At 38.1% G+C, this 15,269-nt stretch overlaps 6 protein-coding genes across 6 annotated transcripts; 5 read left to right on the top strand and 1 right to left on the bottom strand.

Annotated features, from left to right (window-relative positions):
* Nucleotides 1-356: 356 nt before the first annotated feature.
* On the top strand, nt 357-2,637 carry I206_105938 (uncharacterized protein; the record flags this gene model as incomplete). Its single annotated transcript, XM_070203215.1, has 11 exons — nt 357-438; nt 504-560; nt 632-744; nt 809-1,275; nt 1,339-1,506; nt 1,561-1,719; nt 1,778-1,946; nt 2,005-2,201; nt 2,273-2,420; nt 2,483-2,542; nt 2,608-2,637. 11 exons carry the CDS (start codon nt 357-359, stop codon nt 2,635-2,637), a joined length of 1,650 nt encoding a protein of 549 aa, XP_070059316.1.
* A 494-nt stretch (nt 2,638-3,131) lies between these two features.
* On the top strand, nt 3,132-5,546 carry I206_105937 (uncharacterized protein; the record flags this gene model as incomplete). The annotated part of the gene is made up of 3 exons (XM_019156490.1): nt 3,132-3,341; nt 3,454-3,743; nt 3,812-5,546. 3 exons carry the CDS (start codon nt 3,132-3,134, stop codon nt 5,544-5,546), a joined length of 2,235 nt encoding a protein of 744 aa, XP_019010292.1.
* A 145-nt stretch (nt 5,547-5,691) lies between these two features.
* On the bottom strand, nt 5,692-6,802 carry I206_105936 (uncharacterized protein; the record flags this gene model as incomplete). Its single annotated transcript, XM_019156489.2, has 3 exons — nt 5,692-5,711; nt 5,768-6,296; nt 6,389-6,802. The coding sequence occupies 3 exons, from the start codon at nt 6,800-6,802 to the stop codon at nt 5,692-5,694; spliced, it is 963 nt and encodes a 320-aa protein (XP_019010291.2).
* A 441-nt stretch (nt 6,803-7,243) lies between these two features.
* I206_105935 (uncharacterized protein) lies at nt 7,244-8,524 on the top strand (the record flags this gene model as incomplete). Its single annotated transcript, XM_070203214.1, has 7 exons — nt 7,244-7,534; nt 7,622-7,796; nt 7,863-7,915; nt 7,999-8,108; nt 8,222-8,290; nt 8,380-8,405; nt 8,463-8,524. The coding sequence occupies 7 exons, from the start codon at nt 7,244-7,246 to the stop codon at nt 8,522-8,524; spliced, it is 786 nt and encodes a 261-aa protein (XP_070059315.1).
* Nucleotides 8,525-9,317: 793 nt separating this feature from the next.
* I206_105934 (uncharacterized protein) lies at nt 9,318-12,093 on the top strand (the record flags this gene model as incomplete). Its single annotated transcript, XM_019156487.1, has 10 exons — nt 9,318-9,329; nt 9,421-9,490; nt 9,544-9,611; nt 9,688-9,769; nt 9,851-9,963; nt 10,015-10,109; nt 10,176-10,322; nt 10,388-10,453; nt 10,513-10,577; nt 10,643-12,093. The coding sequence occupies 10 exons, from the start codon at nt 9,318-9,320 to the stop codon at nt 12,091-12,093; spliced, it is 2,169 nt and encodes a 722-aa protein (XP_019010289.1).
* A 580-nt stretch (nt 12,094-12,673) lies between these two features.
* I206_105933 (uncharacterized protein) lies at nt 12,674-15,251 on the top strand (the record flags this gene model as incomplete). Its single annotated transcript, XM_019156486.1, has 9 exons — nt 12,674-12,685; nt 12,741-12,813; nt 12,874-12,941; nt 13,016-13,097; nt 13,162-13,274; nt 13,331-13,416; nt 13,485-13,634; nt 13,697-13,827; nt 13,894-15,251. The coding sequence occupies 9 exons, from the start codon at nt 12,674-12,676 to the stop codon at nt 15,249-15,251; spliced, it is 2,073 nt and encodes a 690-aa protein (XP_019010288.1).
* Nucleotides 15,252-15,269: the final 18 nt, after the last annotated feature.

The following is a 15,269-nucleotide window of genomic DNA, read 5'->3' as shown; positions in this document are numbered from 1 at the left end:
TATACTCACCCGTACCGCCATCCATTCCCGACCACAGTCTTTGAGTTCACGTTGAGCCGCCAGCGATAGTCACTCGCCAACTTAGACCTTGTAATCGGCCGCATCAAGCTGAGTTGCATTAGTCTGACGTCCACCTCATCTTCCTTATTCTCTTATCTCGTGATCCAACCGCCACCCTGAAGTCTCACTCTACACTCTCCTCCGTTACTTGTTCCCCTACCGAAATTAAACGTCAACGTTCATCTTCTCCTATATCAACAGATACTCATCGCCCTCAAAAGGTTACCAAAACAGCGAAAGAAGTCGAATTTTCGCCACCTACACCGCCTGAACAAGGGGAGTTGAAAGTCGAAGGGATGTCGTCTGACGGGGAGAATGATGAGTTTTTGTATGAGGATGCATACGATGATGCTTTTGACCAAGATGATGAAGTAGATGGTGAGTATGAGTTGACTCGTTTCGTCGCATTCGGCGAAACAGGCTGACGAGAGATGTCTTTCTAGATCTAGACTCCATGTCTGAGCCGGATGTATATGATGCTCTGTCTCCTGCTATAGAAGGTCAGCTAGACTCTCATCGACCATGTTTCTGTATCGCGCTGCAAGCTGACTATGCTTATTCGGCTTTGCAGAAGCGCCACAGAGAAAACCTTACGACGTATCATGGAAGGTCAAAACGTTACAGGAGATCATCGATATGCAGACCAAGGAAATCAGCAAGATCCAGTCCGTCTTAGAGGTACCGGTGAGTATTTACACATGTCATCATACCTTGAAGTGTAGATTCTGATTGTTATATGCATGACCAGCCTTCCAGCGCAGCAATATTACTTCGGCACTACGTTTGGAACTCGGAGAAATTGCAAGAGCAATTTTGGAATGATCCCGCTTCAGCACTTGAAGAAGCAGGCTTATCGCCGCCTTCATCGCCTACAACACGTACTTCAACCCTACCTCCTTCGCCCACGAGACGCACAACAAGATCCTTGAAAGCAGGTCCATCCACATCTCTCCCAAAGCGCGCTAGATCTATAAATACAGGATCTTTCGAATGTCCGATTTGTTGTATGGAGTTTGACGAACTCTCTGTCCCAAGTCAAACTTACTCAATGGGATGCGAACATAGATTCTGTAAAGATTGCTGGAAAGAATATCTAGTTGTCAAGATAAAAGGCGAAGGTGAAAGCGCGAAAATACAGTGTATGGAAAGCGGTTGTGGGCGAGTCGTGCGAGAGGAGGTCATAGATGATTTGGTGGAGAAGGATGTATCGAGACGGTAAGCTTTCATTCATACAAGCGCGCCATCTCGGGTGCAGGCTGATTCACTTGACATTGATAGGTATCATAATCTCTTGAATGCAGCCTTTGTGGCTGATTCATCGACTCTACGTTGGTGTCCTCATCCGAATTGCGAATATATCATCCAATGCACACAAGCGCCCCCAAGGATGCTCAATCAACTCGTACCGACTGTAGAGTGCAAGTGTGGCCACGATCTTTGTTTCGGGTGAGCTATCTCCACGATAACTCGTAATGTCATCAACTCATCTTGTGCAATCAGATGTGGCTATGCAGCAAGTCATCGACCTGTACTATGTAAAATAGTCCGATTATGGGAGAAGAAATGTGCCGATGACTCTGAAACAGCAAATTGGCTACAAGCGAATACAAAGGAATGTACAAAGTGTCAATCCACCATAGAGAAAAATGGAGGTTGCAAGTGAGTCCTCTTTGCTCTCAACCAAATGGGATACGGATCGTTTACTCGTGTATTTCAGCCATATGACATGTAAGAAGTGCAAATGGGAGTTCTGCTGGGTATGCATGGGGCCCTGGTCAGAACATGGTACCGCATGGTACCAATGTAATCGATTCGACGAGAAATCTGGAATCGATGCAAGAGATACGCAAGCGAAATCTAGAGCTAGTCTTGAAAGATATCTACACGTGAGCTTTGTTTTGTCTCAAGATGAAGCAGAAAAGCTGAGCATATCCCGTATATCAGTACTTCAGCAGATGGGCAAATCATGAACATTCCGCGAAGCTGGACGGAGAGCTTTACCAAAAGACAGAGAAAAAGATGGAGCAGATGCAAAACTCAGGCAACCTCTCTTGGATTGAAGTCCAATTTGCCAAGCAAGCCGTGGATGTCGCCATCAAAGCTAGAGTCACGTTGAAGTGGTCCTATTGCATGGCGTTTTAGTGAGTGATCTTCACTTTTTCTGGAAAGATGATGACTCGAGAGCTGTGACTAACGGGTCGTCCGCTACTAGCCTCAAGCGTAACAATATGACGGAGTTGTTCGAAGATAATCAACGTGATCTCGAGCGAGCGGTGGAAACCCTTGGATACTCTTTGGAGCAAAGTATCAGCGATACGGAAAGTATAGCTAAATTGAGGCAAGATATAACTAATCAAGCTGTGAGTCGTCCATTTCCGATCATACTGTCGCATAAAAGCTCACTGGAAGTCTCCTCGGACAGGCATATGTACAGAAGAGACATGATATATTGATGGATGATACTCTCAAGGGATATCTTGAGGTAAGCACCAAAAACTGGTTCTCGCAACGAGACAAGCTGACTCGTGTTTGTCATTGGAATGATAGCGCCGATGGGAATTCAGTGTGGATATATAGTTTTTTGTCGAGGCCATCTTGTCGAAAAAGAGTGGACAAGACATTTTGTAATCCCTCATCAGTGGCTCAACAAATGATGATGGCATTTCTTCGTTTCATTGACATAATAGATTTTTCATCATGTAGTATTTGTTTGTAATTCACAACTTCTCCACCCCCGACTACCATTCAAGCATTCTTCTGATTTGAGGCATAGCATTTCAGTATGACATATCTCTTCATGCAAAGATGAATCACATGTTTGTAGACTTGGGCGCGAAATGATAGCAATTGAGCGGAATAATGAAAGCTGAAAATACCGAGAATATGGGAAGTGGAGGTTCACCACTTTGGTTCGATTGAAATGATGAGTCTAAGTTTCGAACGATAGCAATAATCACTTATTTTTTACTCGGTAATAGACAATACGGTATTATCAAATTGATCAGCGCTATCAAGTGAATCATATTATTGAGTTGAGTTGATTTATGAATCCAAGATAAACTTTCCTAAAAATGTCACAAGATTTTACACCTAATCTTCGACATGCTCAAATTTTACTTCAAGATCTCTTAAATCATATTGAATCATTTGATTTGAATAAATTAATGTATAAAGCACCGATTATTGATAGAATAAAATTTGAATCATGGGGACAAGATGAAATTATGGGATTTAAAAAATGGATTGATGGGATTTATGGACATTTTAAATTACTTGAAATTGTATGTCAATTTGATTCATTTACAATCTTCGATTTTATTTCATGTTTAAAATTGTATTTGAATATATATCAATCAGTTATATCATCAAGCTAATGATTCTAATCTTACTTAGATGTTAAATTCGAGTATGCCTCCTAAAGATGATCCATTACCTACTATATACAATTTAATTACATTTTGGAAAATCATTATTACTTCTGAATCACCTATTGTAGGAATTAAATTAAGTATGGGAGGAGATAAAAGATTATCAAATGGATTTGGAATACCTTCAAAAGGTATTAATGGATTTAGATCTAAAGTTTTAAAAAAAGAAAAAGGACCAAAAAGTAAACAAAAAGAAAAAGAAGTTTGGGTAGATGTTATTGCTCAAGGTGGTAAAGAATGGAAAAGGATTTATAGGTAAAAGCTCTATTCTCACTTTTAGTAAAATTGAAATTAATATTGATTTAAACTTTTGATATTTTTAGTAAGAAGATTTCACATTTATTAGCAGAATTTAGAGAAGCAGATTCATATATAAATAGTGATTACGATACTGAATCCGATTCAAATACTTCATCATCTTCATCTTCATCTTCATCTTCCTCAAATTCTCGTAAAATTACCACCAAACTTGAATTGGATAATTCATTGATAACAACTGCAAAAGATTTGATAAGTGCTGCAGAGAAAGTAGATCGTATACCTGGTGCACCTATTCCAAAAATAACAATTCATTTAACTCGAATCCCATCATCTCCTAAAGATTTATATATTAATTCTGAATCTATCGATAATATAGATTGGCCAGATGAAAGAATACCTAAATCTTTCGATATTATACGTAAAATGGGAGTAAATCTTATATTTGGAGATTTATCAGAATTGAATCTTCCAGAATTGAAAGGACCTGAAATTCCATTAGAACCTATTCCTTCTTTAAAATTTAATTTAGATATAACTACTTTAATGGGATTATGTTCAGATGTTTTACATTATCCATTACCTAAAAATAAAGAAGAAGCAGCAAAAAGATCATTAAGACCAATTGATCAATTAATTGAAAATCCAAAAGGAAAAGATTTTACAGGAAGAGGAAGAGATGGAACTGGTAAAGATAATGGAAAAGGTAAAAAAGAAGAAAATTTTGAAAAAGAATTTAAAGGTCAAAGTCAAAATTCAATTGAACTTTATAAATGTATATTAGAAGAAATGGAAAGACCTTTTATAACTGAATTTAATAAAATCATAAAAGATTCTCTAAGTTATCAATCAAAACAAAAAATGAATGAATCTTCTTCAAAAGTTGAGTTTTGGACAACTAAAGAAGCTGCTCAATATACATATGAAGCTTTATCTTCTGGACCTGCACATGGTGAAGGACAAGAACAAAGACGTATGAGAATTATGCTTGGACTTGAAAAAGGTGATTTTTTTGAAAATAGTAGATATAAAAATAATGAAGGTTTTTTAAAAGATTTTAAAGTTAAAATATTTGATTTAGAAGGTAAAGAAGAAAAATTTAAACCTAAAAGTGTTAATGAAATATTAGAAAATGTAAAACAATATGCTAAAACTTTAAATTTTGATTCTGATTTATCAAATTCAATATCTCAATTAGATATAGATATAGATATTGATACTGATAATAAAATTAAAAACAAAACTGGATTACATCAAACTTTATATTCTATAACTAAAATTTTTTTAAATCAATATTATATTTCATTACTTCCTTTAAATTTTAATTCATTCTCAAATGAAAAAATGATAACCAAAAATGAAAATAAAGATAAATTAATTATTTCTCAACAAACAAATAATTTACCAAATTTTTTACAACCTCGTAAATTACCTACACCACCAATTGCAAAAATTTCATTACCTTTTCCAGTAGTTTCATTACATTCTTTAAATCAAGGTTCAAAAGAAAATATGACAACTATTATGATGGGTACTGCAACTTTAAAAGAAGTTTGGGGACAAAGTCTTTGGAGAATTAGAGGTTGGGAAAAAGGTTGGTATAATTGGAATTCATCTTTAAATGATGAAAACAATAATAATAATAATAATAATGATTGTCAAGAAATAAGAGAAAATGGTTTTGCAACTGTAATTATTTTTCCATATAGAGTATTTGGAGAAGGTAAAAGAGTTAGATTTTTGAAAGGTGATTATTCATATCCTACAAAAGAATGGTGGGATGATGTACAAGTTGATTAATCTATTAACGGAATAAACAATAATTCAACAAACTTGACTTTATTAATAAATAATACATGGAAATATGGTAATGTTCATACAACTGTGATAATAGTACCAACATTCTGTAGTCTGTATCTTATTCAATATCCGAAATGAAAATGTATCATAGCATTGCCAATGGGTCTGTGAAGAACAAATCAAATTTAGCATTTACAAGCTAAATATTCGAATTAACTCACCATCATCACTATCACTTTCTATCTTTTTTCTTGAATTATTCATACTAACTCCTCTTCCAAATTCAGGACTTATAGGTTCATCTTTAACTTTAAATTCTAATTTACTTTGTTTGTTTGAGGAATCTCTCTTTTTCGATGTTGTTGTTATCACATTTGAACGTTTCTTATTAGAATTACTTGATAAAGATTGTTGTTTTGATTTAGGTGTAAAAGTTCTTGGAGGTGTTTTATATAATTGATTAGATTTTGAAGATATGTTTTCATTTCTTTCAGGTTCATCTTGTTCAATAATTTGTTCATCTTCAGGTTCATCTATTGATAAAGAATCTTCAACTCTTCTTCTTTTCTTCGATTGTGATCTTGTAGGTGGTCTAACGGGTGATAAAGATAATTTAGAACTAGAAGCTAAAGTTTGTGCTTGTTCATTATAATTATTGTTATTTATTTGAGGATTTATTGATTTGTTCGTTCGTTTTTGTGCGGAAATAGCAGTCGAAGTGGATATTATATTTGTTATTGATTTATTTATCTATTCCCAAATCGTTAACGAAATAATCAATTATAGTTATTGAGAAATTGAAATATACAAATCCTAAAGACCGTATAGAATAGATAACTCACAGGTGTTATTTTATTTTGTGAATGAATATCAATATCATTAATATCATCATTTTCATTAGATAATAAACTTTCAACTTTTCCAATTAATTTAAAATATTTTTCTTCCCATTCAATTTTATTTTCATTTAAATTATTTAATCCTTTTATTAAATTATCATTCTGAATTATTAAATCATTTTTTTCATTTAATAATTTATTAAATGATTTTTTTGTTTCTTCTAATTCATCTTCAATTGTTGATAATTTTGATTCTGCTTTTGATAAAATTAAATTTTCATTTTCTAATTCTGCTATACGTAATTTATATTCTGTATTTGTTTGTAAAATACCTTTATTTAAAAAAGTTGCTAATTCTAATTCATGTTTAATTGTTGATAATTGATTTTCAAGTAAATTAAGTGTATGACGTGACATTTTAATTGTTGTACTCATTAAACACAAAGATACGCGATGATTACAGAATCAAGTATAAGTATCTGCTATATTGATATTTGTCTTAGTGGTCGACTTTGAGTGAATGGTATGAGTTGAATTGAGAAAAAGGATGTCAATAGTTTGATAGTGTGAGATGGGAAAACACGAAAAGCAAGTGAAGAATAAGAACATTAGATTAAATCGAGATACGAGTTAAAAGACGCGACACTTATTTGGTCATTTTCTCAGGAACAATATCGAATTGCTAGTAAATTCATTTGATTAAACCTCATCGTTGTCGATGCACCAGCATATCAAATCTTGTATAATACATCCATCACGACAAGCATATAGTCACTGTGAAGATAGCGCAGGCTTATAGCTGTATTAGCCCGCAAAAACTTCCAGCAGCTTGATAACGAGCGTCAGCTATCCCTCGAGATGTCTGAATCACCGGATAGACGTCATTATAGAAGAGATTCTCATTCGCCTCGTAGAAGAGAATACATTTCGAAGGGGCAAGGACGATCATCTTCGAGGCGGAGATCTCCAGTTCCTGCAAGAGGTCAAGATAGAGATAGGGATAGGAGACCTAGAGACGGCGGATATGGAGATAGAGACAGTCTGAGGGATAGAGAAAGAGCAAGAGATAAAGCGGGATATAGCGAAAAAGAGAGGGAAAAGGAAAGAGCTGTTGATAGGAAAAGGTATGATGGGGATGTAAAGCGAGAAGTTAGTTATTCGGATCATATCCTCTCATTCATTTCCTATTCTCGAATTTTCGTAATTGCTAAAGCTAATACCGGAATTCCTACGCAGGATCCGGATGCACCACTTGTCGAACCTGAAAAGCCAAATTTTGGTAATTCCGGTTTACTTGCGAAAGAAACGAACACCATAAAAGGTGTAGAAGTGAAATATAATGAGCCGCCAGAAGCTAGAAAACCTACTAAGAATTGGAGACTTTACGTCTTTAAAGGATCAGAGCAAGTTGGTGAGTAGCTGTAGCTTCATTTTTAGCCACCTATGAAGTCCTCATTGAGATATGTTTCTGTGACAGATCTGATACATATATATCGACAATCATGCTATCTAATAGGTAGAGACACTGTTGTGAGTGTTCCTTCTTTACCAGACTCCGTTTCCTTTCGCAGCAGGGTTTGCAATCATGTGTGGGCTGAATCAATATCGTATAGATCACCGACATTCCCATTGCCCATCCTTCTTGCTCAAAGCAACATTCCGCAATACAGTATCGTCAAATATCAGAAAAGAATGAGTACGGGGATGTTACAACGGCCGTAAAGTGAGTTGATATGTTTGCTTGGGTTTTATCGTATCAAAGACGCCACTGTCATATATGTTATTCTAGCAACGTCCTTTCTATACAGACCGATACTGATGTTTTAATCTGTATAGACCATTCATCATAGATCTGGATTCAACAAACGGGACATACGTGAATGATGTGGAAATACCGAAATCTAGGTGTGTACCGGCTATTCTCTCTGTCATCACCTCGTTCACGGAGAGATTGGCCTTCTCAGCAGTTTCGACCGCTAACAGTTCACGTGCAGGTACTATGAATTGAGAGGCAGCGATGGTAAGTTCCATAACATGGCTCCTTGAGAGCGGCAAACAAGCTAACATCTACTCTCAGTCATCAAATTTGGTACTAGTTCTAGAGAATATGTTTTACTGGCTGAAGATGCTTCCACGTGACACCAGATGCTCGAGCAGCCAGGAGAAAATGACAGGAAAGTGATAGCATAGTATAATCAGTGTAAATGCGATGTAGCATAGTAAGCATTTTTTCGAAGCCTAAATCTGTCAAGATAACATGGGCCGAGCAAGTGCCTGACACCATTACACCACTCGATTACCTATCGTTGTGCAGTGTGTTGTGTTATGAGCGTTGTGTGCTTCACCTATCTCGCGCCATTCCGCAGCTGTCATTGCTCGGAGGCAGGACAGCGATCCCAGCGCCTTTCTCACCACTCACACACGGAAACACAAACTCCACACCACTTTACATTCTAGCCAAGCCACCAAAATACACGCGGACACATTGTCCCCTCCAAACAACTAGACATCCCAGCATCAGTTGCATATCATGGTCTACCTTTTGAAAGATGCGACCGACTGACCCAGAAGCCACAGCAATCATAATTACGCTACTCAAAGGCTACGCTTAGCTTGACTTAGAGACTGCTAGGAACTTCTTGGATTCCTTTAGTGTTTTACTGATACGGATTATTTACTGCTAAAGGATATAAATATCCTTTCGTGACAGCGTGATATACTGAAAGCCTACGCCAAATGAGCAAAAGAATCAAGAATAAATGGGATATCGCATTCTTACATTTTGCAACATCCTAATTAATTTGTATATTTATTATCTACACGCAGATATATATATATATAAAAAATCCTTCTGAGGCCTACACAAGGCTGTCATTTCACTAGCCAACTTATCGAACCGTCCTGAACGTCCCAAGGAGGGAGGAAGAGTAAGATGGACATTCTGGTAAGTACCAACATTATACTTGGCGCAAATGAAGCTTTCGTGACACAAATGCAACCCCCTCCTCAGAACGCTGACCATTGCTTGGGGATAGCTTGACGATGCTTGCCCCGAAATCACGTTTTTTTCGAGCACAGGTCGATGGATAGACGATCATCGCAAAGGTCAGTCGTCCTCAAACGCGCGCCGAATCCAGTGCTGAGAATGATAATAACAGGTACCCAATATCCGGATGATTACTTGTCCTCATACTCCCAACAGACTTTCCATACGACTTACGGAGATGTGAGCTCCTCCTCTTCTGAGGGCAAACCGGGATCAGCGGACTGATATTACTAGCTAATACATACTTACTGACCAGGGCGATTATATGCAATATCGTTTCAATGGTACAGGAATAAAAATTATTGGATCTAAGCGGAAGAACCACGGTGTTTATGGAGGTTAGTCGTGTTATGGTGCCCTTAGTCCTTAATCATTCGTTTGTGAATGGGGAACTTGCTCAATCTCGCAATGCTTTGCAGTCAAGATAGATGATGAAGAGGAAACTTATTATTCCGGATTTTCCGCAAATCCAATTTTCCAAACCGAATTGTATACCCGCAACAATCTGACAACAAGCAATGAGCATACAATCGTAAGTCACCGAACATATTCGGGTTCATTTACTAATGTGAAAATGTGATAGACAATCACGAATTATCCGGAAAGGCCAGATCCGCAACCTAGCTCGACAACAGACGCTTGGCTGGATATTGATCAACTGATAATTAGTCAAAACTTGTAAGTCAGACTACCCATACATATCCGGATTACATGTTTCGCTCACCAACGATACGTAATCGCAAGATCCGGAGATGTATACACGACCACAATCGACAATATTGCTCCAGGTATTTCATACGACGGAACATGGACCTCTGACAAGGGTTACTCTGCCAATTATAATAAGACAATTCACATCTCATATCAGACAGGAGACAGCTTCATTTTGCCGTGAGTCGTCCTTACTGATGCTAGTCTGCTTGGAGATTTACGGGCGGCCACTGAATGAATTACAGATTCACCGGATCATCTATACAAGTCTTTTCCGGCATGAATGTAGATCACCTTGATTATTCTGTCAGGTCAGTAGTACTTTCGGTCCACCCTCTTGTGTCATTGACAGTCTTGATCCGACGTGTAGTCTTGACGGCGGACCAGAATTCACTTATAACGGGACACATTTTGAAAGATTGCATCAGATTCCCCGTCAGTATTTCACTTTTGGCATACTTCGGTCTGCTAAATACTTATACCCTTTTTCGACATTTCAGATTTTACGGCATCAGGTTTAACAGAAGGTCAACATGCTTTGAAGTTTACGAATCGTGGTCGTGATGACATTGCTCGTCCAGTAATGGGGTTCGATTACGCTATCGTCAACTCTACTATATCTCCGGATGGGTCTACAAGCGGTGATACGACGAGCCAACAAGCTCGCCCGACCTTCGCTCCGGTTTCAAATGATTCTCCTGAACAATCCAGTGGCTCGCACCATGTGAACGCCAAGGCAATTGCTGGTGGAGTCGCTGGCGGAGTGATTGCTTTGATAGCGGTCGCGATTTTAGCATGGCATCTATTATGTAGAAATCCTCGAAGCAAAGGTAGTAGAAAATCATCAGAAGATCAACACAAGTCATATATCGATTTTGCCAATAGTAATAATCTTCGATCCCTGGGGGAAGTTATGGAAACCAAGACAAGTAGTAGATTAAGAATGATTTCCAACACTTCTGGAAACGATTCTACCAAAGTAAATACTATAAGTGGCTCATACAAGTCTTCACCCTCAAAGTCTGGTTCATTTGGCAAAATGTTTTCCAAAAAATCAGTAAAAGAACCAGATCCTGAGAGCTCAAGGAGCGATTCTCCAGAAGGTTCTATTGCGTACTTTTACACACCACATCCTGGACGCAATAATCGATCAAATTCAGCCGGATCTAGATTGAGTCCACGACGTATAGATGCTTACGACGATCAGATATACCGCGGTCCACTTCCAGTCAGACCTAGACATCAAGTCAATCTACAATCCTCCCAATTGGATCGACCGAGAAATTCAATAACTTCAAGATCTTCGATTTACTCCCAAGGCGGTGAAACGTACATTACAGATCGTTTAGATAGTATTCAACAAACTTTCGCGAATGGTAATTCGCCAATACCATTACCTTCTCCACCTTCTCAAGAATCAAGCGAATATGAGCATATGCCTTTACCCCCTATACCCGCTGTCGTCAACGCTGCATCTACCATTCAAGGCAATGGAGGCTCATCAACATCAGACAGACCGAATTTTGTGCATGCAGACGCAAGCTCTGCTCTTCTACCTTCTGCAACTATTCAACAATCTCTCAAATCCACTGAAAGACCGCTTCCAGCAAACACTTCCTCAGTCAAAGTCTCTTCATCGAGTGCCACTAACTTTTCACCATTTAGTACAAGCACTCGGTCCACAGGTCAAACAGCGACTAGTAGTCCAGTCACTCCAGGTGACTATAAAAGAGGCATACTAGGATTAGTCTTGGATACCACCCCTTTCAACATACCTGGAGCGGAACCTACCTCGAGCGAAAATACAGCTACACAAAGCTCTAATAGTAAATCAAGACTATTTAATCTTACACCAAGTATTTTAGATTTGGAACCGCCAATCGCAAGTCCTCCGCCGGGTTATGAGCATGCCATGACGTCTCAACAAGAACAGAGGAGTCTTGAAACCTAGCCACAGTATTTTAGGTTGAAAACCACCTTAATGAATTGGTATCGTTACATTGGAAATCTTATAGGGTTACAAAATGACACATATCCTTTAAGCCAATCAAAGGGAGCTACTTCCCAATTTCTTCACTCCACTTGAACAAAGGAAGTTTGATACTACTGACACCTGTATTGATATTTCAAACTTCGATTGACATGTTTCAAAGGTACCAATCTGACTTAGCATACGTCTGGGTATAGCTCGATCCGTTACGATGCTTCAAATGCTTAGGTCAGTAGATGAATGGAAAAGTGTCCAGAATTCTGTTCCAGCTATTGAAAGGGATATCCTCATTTTTCCCTTGGCGTACCGTACAATTTTGTCACCTTTCGCTTGAATCCACCTACTCCTTCACTCTTCTCTGAGCCCAGATTGACCTGATTTCTGTTGCTCAACTGTATGTCTTCAAGCGCAACACAGCGCTCACACAATCCCCCTTCTGCAAAGGAAATTTATACTCCATTACATTAATCAAGATTAGCGGGTCACAAAATCTGAATTCGCTGTCAAATAGAAAACCCACAACGAATCTTACCCTATAAAAATGGAGATACTAGTAGGTGAACTCAAACAAGATACCTGGACTTTGGTTGCTGACTTCACAGGAGTAGATCGACGATACTTCTCCTCAAATCTCCTACTATTCTTCTTCCTCCACTGGTTGGATCACAAATCATAGTAATGGTAAGTGAGCTATCTCTCAAAATGGAATTTCATATGTTGAGATCAAGGTAATTTTGGTAGGTACCAGATATAGTGATGGATTTCTGAATAGATATAGTCAATCCACATTCCATGCTACATTCACTGAAGTAAGCAACCAACAATCCCTGCTACATTTGCCATGTGTGTTGGCTAGTCTAGGCTAACAGACGTCGGACATCAGGGTGATCGTATGGAGTTCCGATTTAACGGTAGTGGGATCAAAGTATTCGGAGCTAACAGGGATAATCACGCAACATATTCAGGTAAGTCTTCATCATCTCAATCTGCTCCCTCACAACGTTTCTGACCAATCATTTGAGTTTGTAGTGGAATTAGATGGATTGGGTCCGATCTATATGTCAGGTCATACTGATAATCCGCAATTCCAAGCAGAACTTTTTCGGGCGGATGATTTACCTATAGATCGAGAGCACAGATTGGTGAGCCGTTGCTCCTCGTTGTGGCAATCTGTAGATCTGACATGAATCCGTACTAGACAATGACGAATCGTCCTAATTCGACGGCTGATCAGTCTATGAAGTGGTGGTTCGATGTAGATCATATAATCACATCACAACCAATGTGAGTAGCGATATCCGCATTTCGTCTTTCACGCTGCCTGGACTGACGTTTCTCGCGATTGTTCTTAGATCCGACGATATATATACCACTTTGATCAACGATACCTCTCCCTATGTCACGTACGACCAAGGTTGGAAAGCGACCGGGGTGGATGGATCCCATAATTTTGATTCTACTCGTCACGTCAGTACGATACCGAGCTCTACTCTTACCATGAGGTGAGCGGCAAATTTCTCTCATTTCATTTCGTTTTGGTCTTACTTACACTGAATTTTTGTAGTTTCAACGGATCGTCTGTTCAAATTTTCGGAACTATCGATAGTGATCATGGAAATTACTCGATTAGTCTTGATGGAATCGTAGATGGCATGTACAGTGCGACAAATTGGCAGCAACTGCATGATGTATCTCGTGAGCAGGCTCATTTTCAGCATTCAAATCGATATCAGCTGACATTAACTTTATCCTTCGATTCAGTTTTCATAGCATCTGGATTGAACGATGGACCACATGTACTTGAACTAACGAATCTGGGCAAGTCAAATATCACAACAATAGACTTTGGCTATGCAGTAGTCAATTCGACAATCAAAACAGATGGATATGGATACACTTCACCCGTCAATGCCACACATTCTGGCACATCGACTGGCTCGAACGACAACCCCAAATCAAGCTCTAATAGTGGCGCCATAGCAGGATTAGTTGTAGCGGTGATTCTAGTCACCATCGCTTTGGGATTGGCTGGATACTATGTATATCGAAAGAAAAGACAGAGACAGAGACGAACAACGCATTCATACTCTCCGACAACTGATCAAACACGTTTCAAAGAAATACAAAACAGATTAATCAACATTTTACCAGTACCTAGAAAGTCGACAGAGCGCAAACAAGATTGGGCAAGATTATCCGATCCACCTCAAACAGCTACTACTTCAACTTCTTTTGATGCTACAGAGCCATCCTCAACAAGGACATCGACAAGTCGAAGAGATACAGTTATACCCTCTTTAGTCTCTTTCCGAGCATCTTTCTCATCGTTATTCGACTTATCTTTTAGATCTTCCAATTTGCCTATGATAGAACCGAATATACCGGATTCAAATAGAGGATCAAAATCAATCGTCTCAAAATTCCTATCTATCATTTCACGTGAATCAAATCAGATCCCAATAAAAATAAGCGATCAGACACCTAATAGATCTTCATATCAAAGTCACCCTTTTAAAGCTTCCACTTTGACACCTAGAATATCCCATCATAGTAATACGATGAATCCAATCACTTCTCGATATGCACATACTTCTCAAAATCTATTTGATAATCATCATAATACACCACCATATCAATCAAATTTAGTAGAAGATATGACAACTGAAGCTGAAAGATCAAATTCAACTTTGACTTCACCTATGTTCTCAGAATTTTTCAACAAAGATGAAAGGAATAATAATCAATCGAATTTCAATAACAAAATATCAAAATTCTCTCATATTCAACGAAATCAAAATCAAAATTCAAATTTAAATCGAGCAAGAATATCAGTTGCTATACCTATGCGTCATTTGAGTGTACCATATACAGCTACAATGGTTGATTTTGATTCTTCAAGATATACAATGACAGCAACAACGACAAGAACTTCAATTTTTTCAAATAGAAGAGATACTTGTATAAGTGAAGAAGAAGAAATTGATTTAGGTTTATTTTCAATACCTGAATTCGCTCCCCCAGCTTATGCTCAAGCTACTAGAATTTCTCTAGGACCAGGAAAAATTGAACAACTTAAGAGAATTGATTCTAGTGCTTCCAAAGATTCTGACTCTTCCTAAAATGAGAAACAATGTGGA

Source organism: Kwoniella pini, chromosome 8, assembly GCF_000512605.2.
Source record: "Kwoniella pini CBS 10737 chromosome 8, complete sequence".
In the NCBI taxonomy this organism is placed as follows: Eukaryota; Fungi; Basidiomycota; class Tremellomycetes; order Tremellales; family Cryptococcaceae; genus Kwoniella; species Kwoniella pini.
The sequence above is the reverse complement of the archived record's forward strand: the minus strand, read 5'-3'. Positions and strand labels throughout refer to the sequence as shown.